At 44.3% G+C, this 27,400-nt stretch overlaps 1 protein-coding gene and 1 pseudogene across 3 annotated transcripts in view; one reads left to right on the plus strand and one right to left on the minus strand.

The window, feature by feature from the left end:
• The first annotated feature begins 4,726 nt into the window (after window positions 1-4,726).
• The window catches only part of LOC103286233 (NXPE family member 3-like), a 53,677-nt gene continuing 31,003 nt past the window's right edge, over window positions 4,727-27,400 (plus strand). The window contains exons 1-2 of one of the 3 annotated variants that reach the window (XM_054714899.1): window positions 4,727-4,820; window positions 15,818-15,896. In XM_054714899.1, the coding sequence (XP_054570874.1) occupies window positions 4,807-4,820; window positions 15,818-15,896 (93 nt within the window). In that variant the 5' untranslated portion in view covers window positions 4,727-4,806. Of the gene's footprint in view, window positions 4,821-14,013; window positions 14,021-15,817; window positions 15,897-27,400 lie in introns of those variants that run through there. The other 2 variants (XM_054714900.1, XM_054714901.1) reach the window with 2 other exon arrangements.
• Window positions 5,860-5,949, minus strand: LOC114231619 (U6 spliceosomal RNA; annotated as a pseudogene).

A 27,400-nucleotide genomic window follows, 5' to 3' on the forward strand; every position in this document is an offset into this window, starting at 1 on the left:
GACTCAGTGGCTGAGTGTCAATCTATGAATTAGGAGGACATGGTTCAGCTCCCAGTCAGGGCACACGCCTTGGTTGTGGGCTCAATCCCCAGTGTGGGGCATGCAGGAGGCAGCTGATCAATGATCTCTCTCATCGTTGATGTTTCTATCTCTCCCTTCCTCTTTGAAATCAATAAAAATATTGTTAGGTTTGATCAAATAATTGAACCAATACCCCCTTCCCTGGGAACTGACCTTTAGGCCACTTCAGAATGGATATTCCACTTGCTTACACCACATTCCACTTGCTAAGACCATTATCTCTCCCCTCCAGAGTTTCCCAGAATCCAGACCTGAACAGAGAATTCTCCTCCCAGAGAAAACCTGCCTAGAGTCCTTTAAAAATCTCTGACTCCCCGTCTTTGGAGGCTGGTACTGTTTTGGGGCTCAGCCCATCTGGTATCCAGATGATCTAATTCTATATAATCTAATCTAATAATAGACAAATATGCAAATTGGCCGCACCTTCGCTACACCTAAGCCACGCCCACCAGCCAAGCCACGCCCACCAACCAATCAGGACGAGTATGCAAATTGCCCCAACAAAGATGGCGGCTGATTTGCATATCAAGACAGTGTCGAAAGAAGCCAAGAGCTGCAAAGGGGAGTAAAGCTTCGAAGAAGCAAGCAAGCCAGGGGGGCGGGGGGAGGAGAAGGGAGGAGCGAAGTCAGGGCCGTGGGCGAAGGGAAACGAAGGCGGGCTGGAGGAGAAGGCGGGGCCGGCGGCAAGGGCGGAGCGAAGGCGGGGCCGGGGCCGAAGGGAAACACGGGCCGGTCTGGAGGAGAAGGCGGGGCCGGTGACAAGGGCGGGGCGGAGGTGGGGCCGGGGGCGAAGGGAAACGCGGGCGGGCTGGAGGAGAAGGCGGGGCCGGTGACAAGGGCGGGGCGGAGGTGGGGCCGGGGGCAAAGGGAAACACGGGTGGGCTGGAGAAGGCGAGGTGGGCGGCAAGGGCGGGGCGGAGGCGGGGCCGGGGGCGGAGGCGGGGCCGGGGGGCGAAGGGAAAAGCAGGCGGGCCGGAGGAGAAGGTGAGGCGGGCGGCAAGGGCGGGGCGGGGCGGAGGCGGGCGACAATGGCGGAGCAAAGGGAAATGCGGGCGGGCTGGAGGAGAAGGTGAGGCGGGTGATAAAGGCGGAGCGGAGGCGGGCCGGGGGCGAAGGGAAATGCGGGAGGGCCGGAGGAGAAGGCGAGGCGGGCGGCAAGGGAGGAACGGAGGCGGGGTAGAGTGCAGCAGGAAATCCCATTGCAGGAATTTTCCTGCAACGGGAAAGCTAGTAAATATAATAAAACCCTAATATGCAAATCGACTGAATGGCAGAACTACTGGTCGCTATGACATGCACTGACCACCAGGGGGAGGTGACTGGTGGCAGCAATCAGGGAGGCAGGGCCAGCCAGCAGGCCACGCCAGGCCACCAGCCAAGGCAGGTGCCAGCAGAGGACCCCTGATTGCCCCACCTGCCAGTCACCCCATAAATGGCCAGGCCTAGGGACCCTACCCTGTATATTGGGAACAATCTCTTAGATTTAAAAATTAAAACCTGGCAAGGCTACCTTAACACTGAAAAAAACAGGATGATGCAGCAATGACATGCATGGACTCTGGCTTGCACATTTTGTGGTCAGCCCTGATTCTGACACTTATAATTGTGTGACAAAGCCAATTACTTAACTTCTCTCTGCTTCAGTTTTTCCACCCATAAGATGGGGGAAATGGTACTACTGCCTCAGAAGGATCATGTTATGTACTACTTTTTATAATCAGGGCAAAATATGTAGCTGCCCATACAACAGCAAGATGCCTTTCACCTGTATGAAAAGTATGGTCATTGGTGCATTCAGTGTCACGGATTGTGAGAGGGATGTCCGACTGCCGGTTTAGGCCTGACATCCCCCAAAGGGTCCTGGATTGGGAGAGGATGCAGACTGGGCTGAGAGACCTCTCCATGCTCCCCCCTCCCCCTCCCCCCATTCATAAATTTCATTCACTGGGCCTCTAGTAAATTTATAATCCTATAATCCCTTACCACTTTGGCCTCGTGCGTTCCTCCTTCAAAAAAAATTTTTTTTAAAGAAAGAAAACTAGACCCATAGGGTTGGACCTCAATAGGTATCCTCCTTGCAGTCGAGGGTAAGGGGATTCTCCTTTTAGAAGGAGGTCCCTTGGCCCTGTGGGGGCTTTATGTGCTGTGGGGACTTGATAAACAAGTTTCCAGTTAACATTAGTTTATCCTTGTCAATAATTGCAAATGTTCTGGGGGTTGTTTTGAGAATTCATTTCCCAGACATCTGATTGGACCCTGTAGCTTAGTGGACATCAGTGTGTCAGATTGGGGGTACAGAAAATATTGTTAGAAGTCTTTGGATATATCAGAGATAGGACAGAATTATTTAGTTTATTGATATACTAGAGGCCCGGTGTATGAAATTTGTGCACGGGGGTGGGGTGGGGGGTGTCCTTCAGCCCAGCCTGCACCCTCTGCAATCTGGAACCCAGGACTGCTGGTTCCCAACTGCTCGCCTGCCTGCCTGCCTGATTGCCCCTAACCGCTCTGCCTGCCAGCCTGATCACCCCCTAACCACGCCCCTGCCAGCCTGACTGATGCCTAACTGCTCCCCTACTGGCCTGGTCCCCCACAACTGCCCTCCTCTGCCGGCCCAGTCACCCCTAACTGCCCTCCCCTGCAGGCCTGATCGCCCCCAAATGCCCTCCCTTGCAGGCCTGGTCTCTCCCAACTGCCCTCCCCTGCTGGCCTGATTGTCCACAACTGCCCTCCCCTGCCAACCATCTTGTGGTGGCCATCTTGTGTCCACCTGGGGGCAGCCATCTTTGACCACATGGGGGCGGCCATCTTGTGTGTTGGAGTGATGATCAATTTGCATATTACCTCTTTATTATATAGGATTGGTTGGATGTAATATGACAGCAAAGTTCTGTAAGGATCTTGTATAAGAGCCTCAAAACTGACCAGTTATTAGTCTGATTAACAAATAGGGTGAGGTTGGTGTGAGGAAAGTCGCTAGAAATTGAAAGGAGGTTTACTAAAAAAGCACTAGTCTTTTCAAAATTATTTTGGGACCCTACTAGTAGAGTTAGATTTAAGTTGAGGGCTATAGATTGAAACTGAGGAGGGAGGGCTCTTGTGGTCAGCTGTGTAGGCAGATCCAGCAATCAGAAAGTTAATTTCCAGCAGCAATGATATTGGAAACGTTTAGTAGTATATTAGTCTTCCATTCTTTTCATAGGGGTCTTGAGAATGGTAGGAATATGAAAACAAGAAGGACAAATATTGTTGGTTAAAATTTTATATATATATAAATATATATATATATATATATATATATTATATATATATTTTATTGATTTTTTACAGAGAGGAAGGGAGAGGGATAGAGAGCCAGAAACATCGATGAGAGAGAGACATCGACCAGCTGCCTCCTGCACACCCCCCGGGGGATGTGCCCGCAACTAATGTACATGCCCTTGACCGGAATCGAACCTGGGACCCTCCAATCCACAGACCGACGCTCTATCCACTGAGCCAAACCGGTTTTGGCTATATATATATTTTATTGATTTTTTACAGAGAGGAAGGGAGAGGTACATGCCCTTGACCGGAATCGAACTTGGGACCTTTCAGTCCGCAGGCCGACGCTCTATCCACTGAGCCAAACCGGTTTTGGCTGTTGGTTAAAATTTAAATAATTTGAGTGGAGTGGAGGACCTGGGACTTTATTTGATAAGGATTAAATCCAACAAGGACAGAAAAATTCTCTTCCCGGTGGATGGAGGCTGGGCACACCGACAGGTTAGGAGAAAGAGTGTCAGAAATATGAGAGAGAATCACACCAAGGCCCAGCCATTACATGACTTACTTGTAACAGGTTCTTGAAAAGGAGTTAGAGGCCCTCGTTGGGTTCATGAGAGTAGGTCTCAGGTTGTGGTTTCTGTGGGGACTCACAGGAAATATGTTTAATTTGACATCTGTGAACGGGACTGGCTACATTCCTGGGCGCTTTGCTGCAGTTGGGGTGCTCAGTCGGACTTGATGTGGGCCCTTCCATCTGGGCTGTAGCTGGGACTTAGGACAGTCGTCCCGCCAGGTTTTTAAATAGACCTGGTTTAACTTCTTTGTCCTAGATTAACGGTGTGAGACATCAGCTGGAAGATCTGAGAAAGGCCTCTGCCGTAGGTGAGTTAAAAGGGGCTAACTTTTCACTTTTCTTTAGGACTTTGAGGTTCCTTGGCATAGCTTGGCTAGAGTCCTTTTTAGGGTTTGATTAGCTTTTTCTACCTTATTTGAGGATTGAGGTCTCCATGAGTATAAGCGATAGGTGATTCCTAAGCATGAGCTAGCTGTTATGTAATCTGGGCTACAAAAGAGGGTCCATTGTCACTCTGGAAACTTCTTGGTAGTCCAAACCTAGATAAGATTTTTCTAAGTAAGTACTTGGCTATTTTAGTAGCTTTTTGTGTTCTGGTAGGAAAGGCTTCAATCCATCCAGTAAAAGTGTTTACAAATACTAGCAAATATTTAAATCTAGCTTTAGGAGGCACCGGAGTGAAATCCATTTGCCAACCTTTCCCAGGGTATGTACCCTGGTTTGTATTGGTGCCAGGAAGGGAGGAGGAGGAAGGCAACTCGAGATTATTTTCAGAGCGGAGTGTATACTCGGGCCACTTCCTGTACTGTTTTATAACGCGCTCATATCATAACCAGCTGGGAGACAAGGATGACAAGAACACCTCTCCTTATGTGGGTGCCATTATGGAGCATTTGAGGTAACAAATGTTTATTATCCCTTGATATCCAGCCTGCCGGTCTCTAGAGAATCCATTTTTTAAGGCCCCAAAGATTTCCTCGGTGATGCAGAAGGGGCCTTCTGGTTGCTGAGGGAAGTCAGGGAGCAGAGCTGCCTTTAGGGTGAGTGAGGAAGACCATGCTGCTATATTAGCTTCCCGACCTACCAATGTAATGCCTTTGGTTATATCTGTGTTCCCTTTTGGTGGCCCTGGCAGTGTATCACTGTTATTTCTTGCGTCAGTGTTACAGTTGCCAGGAGTTCTAAATTCCTATATGGTGTTTTAGGGGGGAGTTTTTAGCTGTTCAGGGTCCTCTTTCTTCCCAAATAGTAGCATGGGCATGTAATATTAGAAACCCATACTTTGAGTCAGTGTAGATATGAACTCAGATGTTTTCCCCTAGTTGTAAGGCCTTAGTGGGTGCTATGAGTTCAGCTTTTTGGGCCGAAGTCGTAGGGGGCAGGCTTTTGCCTTTGTTGTTTCTTGAAGGCTGACAATGGCACACCTGCCTTTTTGACCCCATTTTGTGTAAAATGATTGCCATACGTAAACTATTCTGCATCAGGTTTAGGCAAAGGTTCATCTTTTAGGTCAGGCCTGCTGGACTTGTTCAATAGTTTCTATGCATTGGCGTGTGACCTGGTGGGCTACCCTCCTATTACCAGGAGGGGAGTAGGATTGAGAGTTTGGCAAGGCTTGAGGGTTAATTCAGGAGAGTCAAGGAAGAGAGCCTGCTATTTAAGCCTTCCTCCCGGGAGCCACTGATAAACCCTTTATTTACTTGATGGGGGGCTTGTGCTTTTAGTGGCTGTCCTAGGTAAGTTTATCCACCTCTCCTACGAGGAGAGCAGTGGCAGCTACAACTGGTTAACAATGTGGCCAGCCGGCTACGATAGCAGCATCCAGCATTTTGAAAAGTAAGCTAGGAGTCCAATTTAAATTTCGGGTGGGGACTCCAAGCGTTATTTCCTATCTTTCTGCTGTATACAAAGTAACCCGTTTTTCTTTCTTTTTTTAAAAAAATATGGAACGCTTCACAAATTTGGGTGGTATGCTAATCTTCTCTGTATCGTTCAAATTTTAGTGTATGTGCTGCCGAAGTGAGCACAGGAACCTGTTTTTCTAAATTTGGCAGCCCTAAGCAGATGCACTGCTCAGTTTCACTATTAATTCCTTAAAGGCACGTTGGCATTCAGGGGTCCAGTCTATTGGCCCTTTGCTGTCTTCTTTTAAAAGCCTTATGTAGAGGGTTAGCAATTAGCCCCAAACCTGGTATCCGCAGGTGGCAGAAGCCAGCGATTCCTAAAAATTCTCCAAGCTGTTGTTTACTTTTTGGGATTCTGAGAGCCAGTATGGCTTGCTTCTTTTGGGGTGACAGGGTCTGGGCTTCTGAGGTAAGTAGGTACCCTAGATATTGGACCCCTGGAAGGTTATTTGGGCCTTTTGGGGAGATACTTTATATCCTCTATTTACGAGGAAGTTTAAAATTCCAGGATGGAATTTTTATCTGAGTTCTCTCTTAGTACTAGAAATTAATTATTATCACCATATTGTGGCTCAAGGATTTCCAAACAAATGGGGACTGTTCCTAAAGCCCTGAGGGAGTACAGTCCATGAATATGGGCAAGTCTCCCGAGTTTGGGGGTTCGTCCATTCAAATGTGAACAAGTACTGGGAATCAGGGTTCAGAAATAGGCATCCTTTAAATTGAATACAGCAAAATATTTGGCTTCTCCTGGGATTTAAGGCAGTGTATGGGTTTGGAACTATAGGATGTACCGGAATTACAGCCTTATTTACAGCCCTGCGGTCTCTCACAAACTGGCATTTGCCATTTGGCTTTTGTACTAGGAGAAGAGGGGTAATGCCTGGGGACTGGCAGGGCCTGAGAAGCCCAGGCTTTAGATATGTATATATTTAATGAGAGGGCCAATCCCTTTTATAGCCTTAGGTGTTAACAGGTGCTGTCTGTGTTTAGGGGAGGGTGGCTGTGGTTTTGCTCCTATTGCCCTGCCTGGTATTCCTCAGCATTGACTGAGCAGAGGACAGATTCTAGAACAAGCATCTCAAACTCGTGGCCCACGGGCCGCATGCAGCCCACAATGAATGTTTTTGTGGCCCAGTCAATATAACGGTATGTAAGAAGCGTTTTAATAAAAATTTCGTAACTTCATTTTTACAATATCCTGTTATACATAATTATTAATAACGAACTATCATGTTCGCTAATGACTGATTACTATAAAGGTGTTGCAGTCATTTCCCTTACGGGCCTTAGGCGCGGGCTGCACCGTTTCTCTCCACTAATACTAGCGGCGAATATTTCAGTAGCCCATTGCCACGCCAGCCTTGTACTGACTTGTTTGGTGTGAGCAACAGGAAGTATTTCGCTTTTGGAGAACAAGAAAAATAGGTTTATTTGTATTACACTTATTAATTTGTGCAGTTACTCAGTGTCTGGTAAGTTAATGTTCAAGAAAAAAAATATTAATTTTTATTAAAATGTTCTATTATTTTATGTTAATGATCACTTGTTTATTGCAGCCCTTTGTATTCAAGCATGTCTCTATGGAAATAAACCTACTTTCTATGAAAATGGAAGCGTTTGGTTTTTTTTTTTGCGGACCACATAAACTTAAAAACTTGTTTATTTGGCCCGTGTTAGCCTTTCGAGTTTGACAAGCTTGTTGTAGAATATTATTAAGTTTTGGTTCGGGGTGAGAAGTTAGGTTGGCCATCAGGAGTAACAATGAGAGTTTATTATCTTCTATGGTCACTTCTAGACTAGACAAGCTGACCCTCCCTAATAAGGGAATGGAGCACCCTGGAACTACAAGAAAATTAGGACTAAAAGTGATATTCCTGAGGCAGCAGCCGAGGGGTTGAATGAAATGGTAGCATTGAGGATGCCCATTCACCCCAGTGATCCAATAGGTTTTGGAAGAAAGAGGCCCTGGTGAGTGAGTCAGAGCAGAGCAAGCAGTCCCTATGTCTAATGAAAATGAATGGGCTTACCTGTCTCATCAAGGGCCACCAGGAGACTCCTCTGGTGTGATGGTTTCAGCCGGTCGGTGGGGGCAGTAGGAGGCCTCAGGCACCATCAGTTCTCAGGTGTTTTAAACATCTTTGGTTTGGAGGCACTAAGTTCCCTTGGAAGCCTGGGACACTCACTTTTCCAAAGGCCTTTCCTCGTGCCGATGGGGCATGGTCCTGGAGGGAGTCGGTCCTGCGTTAGTGGTAGGCACTCCTTTAGGTGTCCTTCTTGTCTACAGGAATAGCATAGGATTTAAAGCTGCAGCTATCAAGTGATTATGCCTTTTGTTTCCATCTGGTGGCTTTTTGCTCTTCCTCTTCCCTGCCTTGGTTGTTAAAAACACTGAAAGCTATCTCTCTCAGTTGCTCAGTGAGGGTCTGGGGTCCCAAGGCTAGTTTTTGTAACTTTCTCGTGCTGACAGGGGTTGCCTCCTGGATAAAAGACATTTCCTGAAAAGGCATTTCCTGAAGTGCTGGGCGTGTAGGGCCCTTAACAGACTCAAGGGGGTTTTGTGTACTTTCCTAATGCTTTTGTTAATCACTCCAGGAAAAGGGAGGAGTTAAATCTTTTTTTTTTTTTAAAGTAACCTTTTTTATTTTGTTATAATTAACAGGCTTAATAGTATATTTTGTCATGCCTTCTATGAGATAAGTAACTACTAGTGTACCGGTTAATAATGCGGATTTTGTAATAAAAGAAAACACAATAATTTCAAGAGAAACATCTAAAGTGCTTTATTCAAAGTAATGTCCATCGCTAGCTACACATTTCCTCCACCTTTCAGGTAATTTGTGGATACCGTCCCAACAGAACTTTTCTCGTTTTGAGGCAAACCATTCAGAGACCCAATTTTCCACTGTGTCGTATGTTTTGAAGTGCTGCTCAGAAAGTGCATGTGCCATCGATCGGAACAAGTGGTAATCTGAAGGGGCAAGGTCTGGTGAATATAGCAGGTGTATTAATAGTTCCCAGGCAAGATCTGTTAACATGTCTTTAACTAGTGTTTTTATTATTATTATTATTATTATTATTATTATTATTTTTATTGTTTAAAGTATTACAAATAATAAGTACATATGTGTCCTTCTTTAACTGGTTTTGAAGTGTGTGATGGTGCGTCATCATGAAGCAAAATTACTTTGCCGTGTATTCTGGCACATTCTGGTCAGTTCACGATCAAAGCATGGTTCAAATTGATTATTTGTTGTCGGTATCGATCAGTATTAACAGTTTCACTTGGTTTTAGAAGCTCATAATACACCATACCTTCTTGATCCCACCAAACCGCAGAGCATTGTCTTCTTTCAAAAGCTTTTTGGCCTTGCAGTCGATGTTGATGGTTGACCTGGATCAACCCATGATTTTGTGCATTTGGGATTCTCAAAATAAATTCACTTTTCATCGCCAGTCACAATTCGATGCGAAAAAGACTTTCTTTCATGCCATTGAAGCAACATTTTACTGATGACTTTTCGGTTTTCCATTTGTCTTTCATTCAGTTGATGTGACACCCATTTTCCTTCCTTTAAAATCTTTTCCGTTGCTTGTAAAGGATCAAAATTGTTTGCTGAGCAACGTTTAATCTTTCTGCAAATTGTTTTTTAGTTTGACATGCATCTTCATCCACTAATACTTGTAATTGTTGGTCTTCAAACTTTTTTGGTTGACCTGGACGTTCTTTGTCTTTCACATTGAAATCATCACTTTTAAAGCATTTAAACCAGGGTTCACAAGTATCTTGAGATGGAGCATGTTCACTATAAGCTTCCCGAAGTATCCAGCAGCACTTTTCTTCAAAATAAAGTAATGAATTAAAACTTCCCACAAATGCTCTTTTTTTTTTTGGCATGAAATTCGACATTTTTAAGCGTAAAAATATCTATGATGTTAACACCTTCAGCAAATTTGACATATGAAGTTTTGAAGCTTGTTGTCAATACAAAAAAATAGCATACATATCAAATCGCATATACTGTATATCAACATATGTGTAAACCCATCTATTAAAAAAAAAAATCCGCATTATTAACCACTGCACCTAGTATAAAGGTCCAGCGGTCCTTTCCCTCTTGTTCTTCATCTGTCCCAGTTTGATAGACTTAATTAGGGTCCTGATCTGGGATTGCATCTCCCCCAGTCTATATATGCAGTGTTGATTTAGCATGATGACTGGCTAATTTATCAGGATAAGCCCTAGCCTCTTCTATATGCACTGCTTTTCATTTACAGTGCAGCAGTGGAAGAGAACAGTCTGTAAATCACTTCATTAGGTCATAATGTTATTGATGAGTTTGTGTGCTTGTCTCCTGAGATAAAAGAATTTAGACCAGGGACACTGATAAAAGCAAAGGCATATTTATTGAGGTTCTACAGAGGGTGAGAGCACTGAGATAGGGCCTCAGGTTCTATGCCCCAAAGGTGGGGTTTAAATCAGGGTGTCGGTTGGCTGGCTTTAAACTTTTTTGGAATACTGATGTCCGGGTATATGTTAGCAACTCGAATCGTTCTGGGATTATGCAACACTTATTATGAGATGCAGGAAGGGACTTTCCCAGCTAGTTATTGAGACTGTCAAAGCTTTAAAGTTCATGAATGAGCTGTTATTGATGGCTTGGCTTTGGATTTAAAAAAAAAAAATTAGCCCTAGTCGGTTTGGCTCAGTGGATTCCAGTCAAGGGCACGTACTTCAGTTGCAGGTTCCCTGGCCCTGGGCCTGGTGTGTACAGGAGGCAACCAATCGAGGTATCTCTCACATCAATGTTTCTCTCTGTCTCTCCCTCTTCTTCCCACTCTCTCTACAAATCAATGGAAAAATATACTCAGGTGAAGATTAACCAAAAAAATTTTTTAAAAGAACACTTATAAAAAATATTTAAAAGAAGTCAGGGTAGTTCTTAGACCATTGTTTTAGAATTACCTGTTGATAACTGCCATAATTCTGGCGGGGTTTAACTTGATAGAGCAATTTGTTCTGGTAGGGCTTGACTCGATGGTGTAATTTTGGGGAACATTTTATTCTACCTGTTTCAGTAAAGCAGTGTGGTTAAACCCCTGTGTGAATTTGCTAGGATCTTTGGAAAACCAACCCAGTTTTTATTTGCAAAGGGCCAGATCAGACATAGAAAAGGAAACGTGTATCCAAATAATTTCTTTACCAGGCTTCCTGTTAGATACTTCCCTCAGAGACAACATGCTAGGGTTTGGATGATTTTGAGTTCCCTTCCTGGTAGTGACAGGGCTACAAGTTAGGGTGAGTGCCCCGGCCAGCGGGGTCTTCTAACAGGGGTACCGAGGCGGCACACCTAAGAGAATGAGAGACAGACAAGGGACGCAAAGAATGGAAGCAAGACAAAAGGGTTTCTGACCAAGCCTCAAAATTTTATTTTTTACAGCGTTCCTTATATGTGGTTTCTAGAAGGGGAGATGCCTAGGAGGGGTGGGGGCTGAACGGGTCATGTGGACTTAGATAATTGGCTAAAGTCGTAAAGGGTGCTGACTATAGATAAAGGGTGTGGCGGTTGAAGGGCAGCTACAGAAGGAATGCTTTGTTCTCAGGCAAGAGGAAGTGGGCCTAGTTTCCATGAGTTTCTGTTTCAGTAACTTACTGAAGGTCAGAGTTAATCCTTTGACCAACTCTTGGCTCCTGACATCTCCTCCCTCTCTGTTTAAGAAACGGGAGTGGGCATTAATTGACCGAGGAGACATTGACCTGGTTCCTCCCATGGGCTTTGCATACCCACCGTGCGTGGCTCTTGACATCCTTTGGGGAGGAGTGGCAGAGCCATTATATTTATCGATGTCAACCTCTATGCAAACCAGGTATACTCTCAGGGAAATCCAGAGGAGGTTGGAAAAATATCCCAACCTTCCCTTGCAATGCTTTGCTCTGCACCCGGTTCGATACCCATACCTCTGGCTCTGGCTAGAGCGTAGGTAAGCATCCCTCTGGTTAAGATGCTGTCCCCGTAGGGAAGGAGCGAGTCTGGGTCCGGAGGTGCTCGAACTCTTGGTAAACCAAGTCCCACCTATCGGCCATTTCCAGGCGTTGATAATGAATCTAAATGGGTTTTGCTAAAGCTGAATCTATTTGCTGTTTTACGAGGTCGGTTATTTTTCTAAATGCCCAAGGGCCAAATGTAAGAATAAGGAGAAAACCAACAAGGGGACCAAGGATGGGGAGGAGGTAGGGGAGGAGTCCATTAAGTCCACTCCAGAGCGGGTTCTCAAATAGCTCTTTTCGTCTCTTGACGAGGTCTTCTTGTAGCTTCTTGATCTTGTCTCGGACAATGCCAGACTTGTTGGTGTAGAAGCAGCATCGTTCCTGTAGAGCCAAACATATCCCTCCCTGTTCTACCGTGAGTAAATCTAACCCTCTACTATTTTGTAATACGACTTCTGCTAAAGAATCAATTTGGTCCTGAAGATCACTAATGGTCCCTGAAAGAGCTTGGACATCATCAATTAATTGATTAGAGAGTTTTGTGTAGGAGTGTATTGCTACTCCTAGACCTGCTGTGCTGGAAGCTACGGCTCCAGAGATAATTGGACAGCCCGTTTACTACGCCCAGCAATGTAATCAAGGCTAGGCAAGGGGACAGGCTGAGTGTTCCATGGAGAGGTTGTAGGTTCTAGATGTCCAGCGGCCAATTGCTCCTTTACTAACTTTGAGGCAGCTGTAAGTTTCTCGTTAGTTAATGGCCATTGATCTACCCACACAGGGGAATCAGATTTCCATTTGATCTTATCTGCGTGGGGTACAGGAAAGTCAATGACCGTCATGGAAAATTTTGATTTCCTAGTCCTAATCGGTCATTTTTGGGTGTTATAGAAAGTGGTTGTTTGATGCCTTGATTATTTTTTCCTAGTCCTTGTCCTGGTAAAAAGCCTTGGTTAAGCATTTGTTGGGTAATAATTTCATTGGGGCTACACATAATGAGCTTTAATTGAGATAGAATGTCTCGTCCCCATAGGTTAACAGGTAGTCCTGGGACAATATAAGGTTGGACTTGCCCTGAGTTACCCTCAGTATCTTTCCAGGTTAGGATTTTTGCGCTCTGTTTTGGGTTGGTAGGTTGGCCAATGCCTTTAAGATGTGTTACAGAGGCTTCACAGGGCCAACTGGGGGGCCAGTATCGGGCCGATATTACCGTGGCGTCTGCCCCTGTATCTACTAAACCTTTAAAAAATTTTCCGTCTAATTCAAGAGTGAGTAGTGGCCTCTCAGTGGTAATCTGTTGAACCTAATAGATATCAGAGGAACCGAAGGCAGAATCCAACCTAGGTTGTTGAATATTACTTTTATTGGTGGAGTTTAGGGGAAGTAAGATAAGCTGAGCTATTCTTTGTCCTTTGGAAATGTATATGGGCCCTGAGGGGGCTGAAGCTAGAATGGTAATCTGTCCTGTGTAATCATTGTCAATGACCCCTGGGGTAACCTGAAGGCCGGCCAAGGATGAACTACCACGCCCTAAGATCAAACCAAATGTTTCTGGAGGCAAGGGTCCAAAAGCCTCAGTGGAAATAAGTTGAATGCCTTGATCTGGTATTAATATTGTATCGAGGCGGAACAGAGGTCCAGTCCTGTGCTTCCTGGGGTGTCGTGGCAGAGGGAGCTGATGCCTGGGCGGGAAGAATCTGTTGCGGGACGAACCTGATGGATGGCCCCTTGGTTCGGTACCGTATTCGGGGCCCGGGGCTGGCCCCTCGAGGAGTTTCCCTGCCGGGGTGGAAGGGCTTTACCCTCGATATCTGTTTTTGAGTGACATTCCTTAGCCCAGTGGAGACCGCATCGGCACCGAGGGCAAGCGGTCTTTGGGGTAGCCCGTGGTTGTTTGCCACTGGGGCAATACTTTATGAAGTGTCCTGGCTGTTTGCAATTAAAGCAGGTTTTTTGTTGTGTATTTGGCTGTTTTGGGGTAAAATTTTCTAGAGCCGCTCCTATAGCCAATCCAATGGCGTGGGAGGTACCTATACCGGAGCAGAGTTTAATATAATCAGAGAGATTGCCACATCGATGAGGTCTTATCGTCTCTTGACAGATAGGGTTAGCATTCTCATAAGCGAGATGCTTCACAAAGGCACTTTCCGTTTCACTTCCCCCCACTAATCTTTCAGCGGCGTCCGTGAGGCGGCTGATAAAATCACTGTAAGGCTCTTCTGCTCCTTGGCGAATTTTGGCTAGCGAGGTAGTGGCAGAATCCTTAGGGGGGAGACAGCGCCAAGCCTTAAGACCGGCGATTTGGATTTGCGCTAGTAAACCAGGGGGAAATTTGGCCTGGAGTTCATTGGTTTCATAGGGGGGTCAACCAAGAAGTTTATCTCTGGTCCACGAGCGGGAGCTTTTACTTTCATTATTACTTTGGGCTGTTTCTCGGCAGTTTTCAACAAAGTCTGTACGCCAAAGGACATAATCACCTCCTGAGAGCGTGGCTCGAGCTAAGGATAGCCAGTCATTAGGTGTGAGCCATTTGTCACTTGAGCTTTCGAGAAGGGCGATGGTAAATGGGGCCGTAGGGCCATAGTTACTGACCGCGGCTTTAAGATCTTTAAGATGTTTAAGATTAAGGCGGCGGTATTTTTGTTCAGATGTGTTACTCTGGCTAGGGTTGGGGTCTTCAGTGTCTGAAGCTTCATTGTCTGAGTCTGGATTTTGAGTTTGAGAGTCAGAGCCTTCTTCTTCTTCCTCAATGACTGTAGGGCGGGAACCCTGACTGCAGGTGACGGGAAAAGCGTGGAGGGTGGTTTTTGATTTCAGGTTTTTTGGGTTAGTAGAGAGGGTGATAAGTTCTGCCTCGAGGGCTTGGACTTCTTTAATAAGCTGGAGGTGTTCTCATTTTTGTTGGAGGATTTCTTTTAAAGAGGATATGTCTCGGATAAGAGAGACTTTAGCTTGTCTGATGGGGTCAGAATTAAAGGGTAGATTTGGAGCTGTAGCACGGAAAGGAGGAGGATAGTAAAGGGTGAGGGGGTTATAGGGTGGGAGTTTGTAAGCTTTATTAGGAGGCTCTTGAAGAGCAGGAGCAGTGAGACCCCAGGGATCTTCACCGTCGTGGCAATGAGCAGCCTGTTCATCAAGGGTTTCTTGATCTTCCGGGGAGAGTTTATCATCTAAGGGGGTCTTATTTAAACCTTTAAGTGAGGGATAGATACCGGGGACCTTAGTGCTAGGGGTAGGATGAGGTTGGGTCTTCTGGCATATTTACCATGACCGACGGACAAGCCGAGGGCGGGCGGGAACTATCTTTTAAGACTGTCATGTATAAGGTTATATAGGGATTTTCTCTGGGCCAAAAGTCTCATAATAATCCTGAAGGGCGTTGCCCACTCTTTTCCATCGCTTTGAATCGATGGTGCCCTCTAGTGGAAACCAGGGACATGTTTCATGAATAAAAGAGAAGAAATGTCTAAGATCCTTTCTTTTTACCCTTACTCCTCGCGTCCTGAGGGACTCCTTGAGCCCATCGAGGAATACCTCGTGAGAACTGAGAGAGGTGCCCATGTTGATGCGGGAGCTTCTCAATTTTTTGCCTCCTCCGCGTAAGCCTCTGGGACGTATAAACCCTGTACCAGGTCAGCCCTGAGTTTCCGTTGCCTAGGACAGTTGTCTCGTCAACGATCTCCGTTTGCCCAAAGGCCCCGGCTCGAGTATCATAGGTCGGGATGTATAAGCCCCATGCCAGGTTAACGACCACTAAGACAAAGCGAGCTCAGGGTTTTCGAGAGACGTGATGAGGAACCGACCAGAGACAAAATACTCCTCAGGGTGATTCAGCGTTCTCGCTCAGCCAGATCGAGGTACCCTTAACTCTTCCCGGATCGGTGAGACGAGTGCTTATTAGCGGACTAGGGGTTGAATCGAGAAGCTCAAAGTGTAGGAAATCCGTCAAAGGGCATAAAATTTCGTTCTCACAAGGAATTCACTCTTAAATCTTTGTCTGAAAAGAACATCTACAAAACTCAACTGCGATCATACTCACGGACAGGCAGCTCCGCGGCGATCAAGGGACGAGTCTTCATTCACGGTGAGTTCTGCGGCGACTCAAGAGGGTGTCTGGCCGGACCCATGTGCAGATGTTCCCCGGAGAGCCGACCCTCGGGCCCCACGTTGGGCACCAGAAATGCCCCGGCCAGCGGGGTCTTCTAACAGGGGTACCGAGGCGGCACACCTAAGAGAATGAGAGACAGACAAGGGACGCAAAGAATGGAGGCAAGACAAAAGGGTTTCTGATCAAGCCTCGAAATTTTATTTTTTACAGCGTTCCTTATATGTGGTTTCTAGAAGGGGAGATGCCTAGGAGGGGTGGGGGCTGAACGGGTCATGTGGACTTAGATAATCGGCTAAAGTCGTAAAGGGTGCTGACTATAGATAAAGGGTGTGGCGGTTGAAGGGCAGCTACAGAAGGAATGCTTTGTTCTCAGGCAAGAGGAAGTGGGCCTAGTTTCCATGAGTTTCTGTTTCAGTAACTTACTGAAGGTCAGAGTTAATCCTTTGACCAACTCTTGGCTCCTGACTGGTGAGTGCTAGCAGTTCTGCAGTGGAGGAGGGGTTATATGGAGCAGCTGCACTTTGAGTGACAGCAGTGAAGTGAGCTAGGAAACAGGCTGTTCCACCCTCTGGATGGATTCTGTTTTATTTACTAGGGACAGAAGCCAGCTTCTTGCAGGGGCTGTGAGGAAGGCATCCTTTAATTCATCAGACATTGTGACAATTAAGGACTATCCTAGAAGACTTCCTTAAATCCCTATCTTTGTAAAGGGCAATAAATATCTGAATATAAGGTTTTTCACTCCATTTGTCTTCATTTTTTCAAAAACAAATCTAATTGGAGAATAGTGTTATAATTCAGGATGCTTTTTTTTTTTCTTTTGATCATTGCCCGTAAAAGTGGATCAATTGTTAAGGAGCCACCCTAGTGGGTAATCTTGGGGAATGCTGTTGGCACAGCCCATTTTGTCTCTTTTTTACCTGGTCAATACAGCTTATGACTGATTATGAGGCTTCCCTTACCAGGGGATGAAGTGTCAATTCAGTTATAAATTTTCAGATCTATAATTTAGAAGCATCAGAATAAGGCAATGACTGTGTAGATCTGATTATAATACAACTGACAAAAAACTGCAGACTTCTTATATAATCTCTAGAACATCTACTTTAATAGTAAAAATATATGTATACAAATAGAACATAGTTATTATTTCTTTATCTGACAAAGCTTCCCATGTACATCAAACTTATTAGATAGGCCTGATTAGTCTAAAATTTCTCTTTTGTAAGGAGAAAGAACAAACTCTTGAGGTATTCCAGGGGCACATTGGAATAACTTAATTTTGCGCAAAATGTGGCCCACAGCCTTGCCCAGCCCAGAAATGGTCTTCATGGGCCCAGCTAATGACATCATGTAGCAACACCCGGCTTCCTCTCCCTAGTGACTAGCCTCCTTGCAGTTTCTGCAGCCCAGGAACATGACATACTTTATACCAGGTGCAAACATTTTATACTTTAACCAAATGTCTGTGAAGTGTTTTCCTGTGCCTCATTCATTTGATCCTCACAGAAGTCCTGGAGTAGGTAGATAAGAGACTCAGTGGAATCCTATTTTATTTTCTTTAGCTGGAAAATGGAGATTTAGAAAGTTTAGAAACTTGACCCAACTGAGACAGGGTTTCAAAGTATGATAGAGCAGTGGTTAAGCTCCCTATGGCAGTTCCAACCTCTGCTGTGATGCCGAGGGTTAGGAGAAGAGGGATTATCTGGACTCCTCTTTTGTGTCAGATATGATGGGTTATGAGGACAGGTAAAGACTGATCATTGGGGGCTACATCTACATTGGGTGAGAGATAGATGAGAGTACAGGTTCCTGTCCAGCTGATGGGGAGACGGATGTATGTGTTTTCCCCACAGAGGAAGAAAAATCCCTGATCATGGAGACAAGCTGAAAGGTGTAGGGAGAAGAGGTGGACTAAAGGGTATGAGATTCCTTTTTCTAGTTCCGCACTCCAAGCTGAGAGGGTAGTCACCATGGTGCTACCAATAAGGGGTGAGAGATGAGTGATTGAGATTGTGTTGCAGTGAAAGTGGGAATGAATATTAGAATGGGCTGTTATCCAAGGGGAAAGAGAAAGGGAAGGAAAGGAGCAGTGGAAGATGAGGCTGGAGAAAAGGCAGGGGGAGGAGGGAGTAGGCCCTGAAGTCTGTTTCCAGGCATCTAGCTGCTTGAATTCTAAACCATTACATTTTTCCTAGAGATAAAGATCATAGAGGAGATAAGGTGTTTACAGTCCCAGGAATGGCTCGGCCGTGTGGGTCGAGAGAGTGAGACTGAGGTAGGTGACTGTGGTTTGGGACAACTGGGTTTTATGAGGGGATGCATGGTAGTCCTGGCTGGGCACCGAGGTAGAATGAGAAAAGAGTGAATGGGGGAATTTAGTAAGATGCAGTGTAGACGTGAGGTGGCTAATGGCTGAGACTGATCTGTTAACCCCCATAATAGAGACTGAGGAGGGGACAAGGGTCCCAGCGAATTCAGAGAGGGCGGAATAAGTGGCCCCATCGTCAATTAAAAAGGAGATCGGCTTACCTGCCACCACAGTCGTTCCCCAAGGCTCTGTCCTGGTGATGTAAGTCTGTGGGGCCCTGTCAGGGCCTGGGCAGCTTCTTCGGTGGCCAGTCCCAGGAGGTGTGGGAGCTCCAAACTGGATCCAGAGGGCGGCCATGCTGGACTGGCTGAGGCCAGACTACAGTCTGATTTCCAGTGGCCTTCCCTTCCACACCTTGGGCAGGGCCCAGCCGGGGGTCTCGGGTTTGAGCAGGATTTGGCTCAGTGTCCTTCTTTGCTGCATTTGAAGCATGGGCCTGGAGGAGGCTTAGCCCCTGACTTACCCATGGTTGGAGGACTGGCACTTCTTTAGGGTTAGAAAGCGGTGGCTAGGAGCTGGAAGGCCTCCTACTGGGCCTCAGTCTTGGCCTGATCTCACCTTTGATTTTGGATTTGGGTCTCCTTGTCTCTATTATTAAAGACCTTAAATGTCAGGTTAACGAGGTCTTTTTGAGGGGTTTGTGGACCTGTATCTATTTTTTTTTTTTGAAGTTTGTGGCGTATGTCGGGGAGTAAAGGTGGTTAGGTCAGTGGAAAAAGAAACCTGAGATGCCTCTCAATCTGTGAGGCTGGACATAGAGAATGGGACGTGGACTCAGACTATGCCCTCAGTTCCTGCTGCCTCCCTCGGGTAGAATGGGCGTGGGAATAGAAGAAGCTGTTGCGGAAGGCAGTCTTTGGGTGTGTATAGGGGGGTTGGACTGAGAGGTCCCCATAATTGGAGGGAAGGGCCACTGGGAAGTTGGGGAGGAAAGAAGGAGTGTCCTTCTTTTTCCTCAGCCAACCTGTAGAGAGAGAGAGAGAGAGAGAGACGAGAGAAGGTTCCAAGGTCATCACCCCGATACCTTTCCCGTGGAGTAGAGCAAAGTTTCCTGGCCAGGTGCCTGGGCTTTCGTAGAACGTAGAACGTGTGGCCGAGTAGACGGGAAAACTCTGAGGCCCTTCCAGGTCAAGGGAACGATGTGGGGAGGGGGGGGGGGGAGGGAAAGTCCCTGAAGCTTACTGGTGAGAAAGCGACGGGATCCCCACGTGTCCTGGTACGGCAGGGTTCGAGAGGTGTCTGGAGCAGGCCAATCAACTCAGAACCATGCCACTGAGCAGAGCCAGAGCAGGAGTCAGAAGCTCGGGGCTAGGTTCGAAGATCATCCACGCTCCCATGCACCTCTCCCAGACTTTGGCACCAAGTGAAAGCTGATAAAGAGGACCGAAAACCAGGACTACAGGCTTTATTAGAGGAGAAGGACCCCTGCCGGGCTGTCTCGATAGGGGAGAGTAGTAACATGTGCAGAGGGGAACACGCCTTTTGAGGGGAGAAATGGGAAGGGATGGATGGGGCTTAGGGTACTTCGCACTCGCTGATTGGTGGTTTCATATAAGGCACATGATTAGGCACTTAGGTACTTAGGAATCAAGGGCTTAGGGTATTTGGCAGGTGCTGACTGGTGGTTCAATGTATAGTCCATATAAGGTGCCTGGTTAAGTGCTCAAGAATGTCCAGGCCACAGGTGCAGGTTACGTCATACTCCATCCATCAGTTGAGGGAAGGGAGGATCTATCAAGGAACACTATAGGGAAGAAGTGGGCCACACTGGGCTGCATGGACTCACTGAGAAGTAAGAGACACAGTGACAGACGTATGAGCCAAGGCAGGGCTGCTTTTAACTAACTGAAAGGCTTAGGATAGAAGAAGCAACAGGAGAGAGCCTAGGCAGTGCTCTACCTTGGCTCTCTAGAAATGTTATAAGGAAGAAGTGGGCCACACTGAGCTGCTGTCAGCTCACTGAAAAGTTAGAGAAAAGGGACCTTGGAGACAGGTTCAGGGGATTAGTCCAGGACAAGCTGCTGCTGCCCATTGTTCCCCTGGTTGGAAGTCTTATGGGGACCCTTAGAATTTAGGAGAGAAGAGTAAAGATGCATGCCTGAGAGGGAAGAAAGGCATGGGCATGCTCCAGAGAGAGATCCAGCACTGGCATCTTTTGCCTGGAGGGTTTTTCTCTCTCTTATGCAGGGCAGCGGGTGGTGGGGAGGGTGTGGAAGGTGGGAGGATCTTCGGGGAGGTCGCAGGGGAGAGCTTCAGCAGAATATTCATCAGCTTTCCAGGTGAGCTCTTTAATATGCTGATGCATCAAAATGAGTGTACTGGGGAGTTTGGGATTATTCTTTGGTCAGCTTTACTGCTTTGCCATCTGGGGTACGTCTGGCTCTAATTGTTTTTGTTTTTTATTGTTATTTGTTCCCCTGACCTCATCTGTCCTTGGGTTTTGCTGGCACAAATGGCATTAATTGGGTCTCTGTTATCTATCTCCTTGACTAGGGCAATTTAGCTATTTATTCCGTACTTAAGGAGGAGAGGTATAAACTATTTGCTCTCAAGTGTTTTTTTTGCTAAGGAAGATGAGGTCTTATGATTAACTAGCTGATTGTTTGGCCTTATTTAATTATTTTATCTCCATTTTCTGATTTCACTCACCTAGGAATTTTCCTAGATTCTTACTCTCCTTCCTCAGTTATTAGTTGTCTTCCTATAGTTTAATCAAAAAGTTGTTTTCAACTTGGTTTTATGACTATTGAGAAAAACGTTTGCTCTAATGTGTTATGTAACCTTTAAAAGAATGGTAAAGAACTAAAATTCTATTTAGAATATTTTTGCAGTATTTTTCTCAAAATTTAATTCTAAATTTTAAATCTAGGCTTTTTCTAATTAGGTATTATATAAAAAAGAAAAAGTTAATATTTTGGATTTTCAGTTTTTATTTTCAAAAAGTATTTACCAGAATAAATGAAGAAAATAATTAATATAATTTTATATTTATGAATTCTACATTTTAAAGTAGTATATTGTAAGGTTATTATAAATTGTCCCCAGTGTTTCCCCTATATGTATTTTAGTATAATTTTTGTTAGTTTCATTGTGCTTCACTTTAATGTACTTTGCAGATATTGCATTTTTTTACAAATTCAAGTTTAGTGGCAGCCCTGCATTGATCAAGTCTATCAGTACCATTTTTCCAACACCATTTGCTCACTTCGTTTTTTCTCTTTCATATTTTGTAATTCTTGTAATATTTCAAATATTTTCATTATTATTATATACTGGAGGCCTGATGCATGAAATTCATGCGAGAGTAGGCCTTCCTTCCCCTGGCTGCCGGCACCAGCTTCCCTCTCTGACACCCAGGACCCGGGCTTCCCTCCAGCCGCCGGCAGGCACCCGGGACCCAGGCTTCTCTCAGAGCCCCAGCTTCATCCAGAAGGTCGCCTGGAAGGACATCCGGTCTAATTAGCATAATATGCTTTTATTATTAAAGACTAGAGGCCCGGTGCACGAAATTTGTGCATGGGAAGGGGAGGGTCCCCTCAGCCCAGCCTGCACACTCTCCAATCCGCAACCCCTTGGGGGATGTCCGACTGCCGGTTTAGGCCTAAACCGGCAGTCGGACATCCTTCTCACAATCCTGGACCACTGGCTCCTAACTGCTCACCTGCCTGCCTGCCTGATCGCCCCTCACTGCCCTCCCCTGCCGGCCTGGTCACCTCATGCAGCCTGCTGTTCGGTTGTTTGGTTGTCCCTCACCGGCCGGGTTGCCCCACGCAGCCTGCTGCTTGGTCATTTGGTCGCCCCTCCCTAACCCCCCTGCCAGCCTGGTCGCCCCATGCAGCCTGTTCGGTTGTCCGTTTGGTTGCGACAGTTGCTTAAGCTTTTATATAGATAGATGATATGGTGATCTGTGATCAGTGATCTCTATTGTCCTATATAATAAAAACCTAATATGCTAAGTATCCAGTCATCCCGTCATCCATTCAACCAATCAAAGTGTAATATGCTAATGACATGCTAAGGCAGCTCAACTGCTCGCTATGACATTCACTGACCACTAGGGGGCAGACATTCCAACTGGTAGGTTAGTTTGCTGCTGGGGTTGGCCGATGGGGACTGAGCGAGAGGGGCCAGACATGCCCTGGAGCCCTCCTGCAGGTCCTCCCTAGCTGGCCAACCTCCCGCATTGCTCCCTGGCCCTGATCATGCACCGGTGGGGTCCCTCGGTCTGGCCTGCACCCTCTTGCAATCTGGGACCCCTCAGAGGATGTTGGAGAGCCAGTTTTGGCCCAATCCCACAAGCCAGGCCGAGGGACCCCACTGGTGCATGAATTCATAAACCGTAACCATATAAGATGGTGAACTTAATCAATAAATGTATATATACCTGCTCCATTAACTAGCCATTTCCCCATCTCTTTATCCTCAGGACTCCCTATTCCCTGAGACACAATAATATTGAAATTAGGCCAGTTAATAGCTCTACAATGGTCTCTAAGTATTTAAGTGAAAGGAAGACTTATAAATGAAAAGCTAGAAATGATTAAGCTTCTCAAAAGTTAAGACAGGCCAAAAGCTAAGCTTCATCCACCAAACAGCCAATTTGTGAAGGGGAAGGAAAAGTTTTTGAAGAAAATTAAAAGTGCTACTCCAGTGAGCACATGAATGATAAGAAACTAAAACAGCCTTATTGCTGATATGGAGAAAGTTTTAGTGGCCTGAATAGAAGATTCAACCAGCTACAGCATTCCCTTAAGCCAGTGGTCGGCAAACTCATTAGTCAACAGAGCCAAATATCAACAGTACAATGATTGAAATTTCTTTTGAGAGCCAAATTTTTAAAAAATATATATTTTATTGATTTTTTACAGAGAGGAGGGGAGAGGGATAGAGAGCTAGAAACATCGATGAGAGAGAAACATTGATCAGCTGCCTCCTGCAACCAATGTACATGCCCCTTACCGGAATTGAACCCGGGACCCCCCAGTTCGCAGGTCAACGCTCCACTGAGCCAAACCGGTTCGGCGAGAGCCAAATTTTTTTAATTTAAACTTCTTCTAACGCCACTTCTTCAAAATAGACTCGTCCAGGCTATGATATTTTGTGGAAGAGCCACACTCAAGGGGCCAAAGAGCTGCATGTGGCTCGCAAGCCACAGTTTGCCGACCACGGTCTTAAGCCAAAGCATATCCAGAGCAAGTCCCTAACTCTCTTCAATTCTATGAAGGCTGAGAAAGTTGAGGAAGCTGTAGAAGGAACATTTCTCAACACTAGCAGAAGTTGGTTCATGAGGTTTAAGGAAAGAAGGTGTTTCCATAATATAAAAGTACAAGGTGAAGCAGCAAGTGTTGAGGTAGAAGCTGCAGCAAGTTATTCAAATCTTGCTAAGATAATTAATGAAGTTGACTACACCAAAATACAGATTTTTAATGTAGATGAAGGTCTTGTATTAGAACAGTGGTTCTCAACCTTTCTAATGTCGCGACCCTTTAATACAGTTCCTCATGTTGTGGTGACCCCCAACCATAAAATTATTTTCGTTGCTGCTTCATAACTGTAATTTTGCTACTGTTATGAATCGTAATGTAAATATCTGTGTTTTCCGATGGTCTTAGGTGACCCTGATAGCGGTTCTCAACCTGGGTCACCACAACATGAAGAACTGTAGTAAAGGGTCGCGGCATTAGAAAGGTTGAGAACCACTGTATTAGAAGAAGATGCTGATTTTCATAGCTAGAGAGAAGTCAATGCCTGGCTTTAGAACTTCCAAGGACAGAATGGCTTTCTTGTTATGGGCTAATGCAGCTGGTGACTTTAAGTTGAAGCCAGTGCTCATTTATCATTCCAAAATTCCTAGGGCCTTTAAGAATTATGCTAAATCTATTCTACCTGTACTCCATAAATGGAACAATAAAGGCTGATGACAGCACATCTGTTTAAAACATGATTTACTGAATATTTTAAGACCACTGTTAAGATCTTAGTTTAATTTTTTTATAAACTTTTTTCTCATATAAATTACACAGAGGAGGTGAGAGGACCAGACCACTCAGTATCACACATTAGCAACACAAACATGATATGGTTGATTTTCTATTGATAGCCCCAAACTAAATCATAATATTGGTATACTTATATTTTTTTAGTAAAAGTATATTGTTAAGGAATTAACATTTTCATTTCAGTTTTTAGAATATCAAAATCTTTTCTGAGCACCAAATGGCTAGCTTGTGAATCCTAGCCACTTTTAATCCACTAAAGACTAGTGGAAATGTATCAGCCAGAGTAGCGAGTACTTTTTTTCTCTCTAAACCATAGTACTATATCTGTCATCCTGCAGTATTACCAATGCTGTTGTAAACAGAATTTAAAGTGGTATTTAAAAACCTCTTATTATGCAATTTTTATCTGTTTGTATATCTTACTATAGATTATGTACAAGCAACATCTAAATAAAATTATACTTTTAATTCTAAAAAAAGACATAGGGTATCTGAATGAATAAGAAAACACAACAACCCCAAATCTATGGGATACAGTGAAAGCAGTCCTAAGAGGGAAACTCATATATATGTTGTCTACAATTGATCCACCTTAGAACGAAAGACATATACAGACTGAAAGCAAAGAGATGGAAAAATATATTTTATGCAAACAGAAATGAAAAAAATCTGGAGTAGCAATATTTCTATCACATAAAATAGACTAGAACAAAAGCTATAATAAGAGACAATGAAGGACATTACATAATTATAAAGGGATCCATCTAACAAGAGGATATAATCCTTGTAAACATTTATGCACCCTACATAGGAGCACCTAAATACATAAAGCAAATCTTGATGGACATAAAGGGAGAGATCAGCAATAATTCAGACATAGTAGGAGATTTTAATTATCCTTGACATTACTGGATATATCTTCCAGACAGAAAATCAACAAGGAAACAGTGGCCTTAAATGACATATTAGACCAGATGGATTTAATGGATATTTTTTCAGAGCATTTTACCCCAAAGCAGTAGGATATACATTCTTTTCAAGTGGACATGGAATATTTTCTAGGATAGACCACATGTTAGGGCACAAAACAAGTCTCAATAAATTTAATAAGGTTGAAATCATATCAAGCATCTTTTGTGACCACAATGGTATGAAACTAGAAATCAATTATAAGAAAAAACTGAAAACACACAAAGACATGGAGGCTAAATAACAAAGACATGGAGGCTACAAAACAATGAATGAGTTAACAATAAAATCAAGAAAAAAAATCAAAGATACCTTGAGACAAATGAAAATGAAAACACAACAACACCAAATCTATGGGACACAGTGAAAGCAGTCCCAAGAGGAAAACTCATAACAATACAGGCTTACAGAGGAAACAAGAAAATTATAATGTAAACAATCTTACCTTACACATAAAGGCACTAGAAAAAGAACAACAAACAAAACCCAAAGTGAGTAGAAGTAAGACAATAATGAAGATAAGAGTGGAAATAAATAAAATAGAGTCTAAAATATACAAAAGATCAATGAATCCAAGAGCTGGTTCTTTCAAAAGGTGAAAAGGATTGATAAACCTAAACCAGACTCATCCAAAGAGAGAGGGGGGAGGGGGACCCAAATAAATAAAATCAGAAATGAAAGAGAATAACTGACACTATAGAAATACAAAAGATTATGAAAAAATATTATAAACAACTATATGTCAGTAAGTTGGACAATCTGAAAGAAATGAATAAATTCCTAGAAATACACAATCTTTCCAAACTGAACCAAGAAGAAACAGAAAATCTGAACAGAACAATTATAACCAACAAAATTGAAATAATAATAATAAAAAGCTCCCAACAAGCAAAAGTCTGGACCAGATGGCTTCACAGGTGAATTTTACCAAACACTCAAAGAAGAATTAATACCTATCCTTCTCAAACTATTCCAAAAAATTCAAGAGGAGGGAAGACTCCCAAGCTCATTTTACGAGGCCAGCATTATCCTAATTCCAAAACCAGATAAATCACTACAAAGAGTAAATTCTGCCCTGCCAGTGTGCTCAGTGGTTTAGTGTTGACCTATGAATCAGAAGGTCACGGTTCAATTCCTGGTCAGGGCACATGCCCAGGTTGCGGACTCCATCCCCAGTGTGGGGTGTGCAGGAGGCAGCCGATCAGTGATTCTCTCTCAACATTGATGCTTCTATCTCTCACTCCCTTTCTCTTCCTCTCTGAAATAAATTTAAAAATATTTTTTTTAAAAAAAGCAAGTATAGCTGAAACCGGTTTGGCTCAGTGGATAGAGCGTCGGCCTGCGGACTGAAAGGTCCCAGGTTCGATTCTGGTCAAGGGCATGTACCTTGGTTGCGGGCACATCCCCAGTGGGGGTTGTGCAGGAGGCAGCTGGTTGATGTTTCTCTATTATCGATGTTTCTAACTCTCTATTCTTCTCTCTTCCTCTCTGTAAAAAATCAATAAAATATATTAAAATAAATAAATAAATAATAAAAAATAAAAAAGAAAGTACATTCTGATTAATATAGATACAAACATCCTCAATAAAATATTAGCAAGCTGAATTCAGCAGTACATTAAAAAGATCATACACTGTGATTAAGTGGGATTTATTCCTGGGATGTAAGGTTGGTACAATATCTGCAAATCAATTAACATGATACACCACATAAACAAAGTTTAGGATAACAATCACATGATCATATCAATAGGTACAAAAAATCCAGCACCCATTTATGATAAAACTCTCAGCAAAATGGGAATAGAGGGAACATACCTCAACATAATAAAGGCCATATATGACAAACCCTGAGTTAACATCATAGTCAATGGAGAGAAAAACTAAAGGTGTTTCCCTTAAAATCAGGAATAAGACTGGGATGTCCACTTTCATCACTTTTATTCAACATAGTACAGAAATCCTAGCCACAGCAATCAGGCAAGAAGAAGAAATAAAAGGCATCCAAATTGAAAAGGAAGAAGTAAACTGAAAACACACAAAGAAATAAAAGGCATCCAAATTGAAAAGGAATAAGTAAACTGAAAACACAAAGACATGGAGGCTAAATAACAAAGACATGGAGGCTACATTATTTGCAG

The sequence above is a fragment of the Eptesicus fuscus genome, chromosome 4, assembly GCF_027574615.1.
Source record: "Eptesicus fuscus isolate TK198812 chromosome 4, DD_ASM_mEF_20220401, whole genome shotgun sequence".
In the NCBI taxonomy this organism is placed as follows: domain Eukaryota; kingdom Metazoa; phylum Chordata; class Mammalia; order Chiroptera; family Vespertilionidae; genus Eptesicus; species Eptesicus fuscus.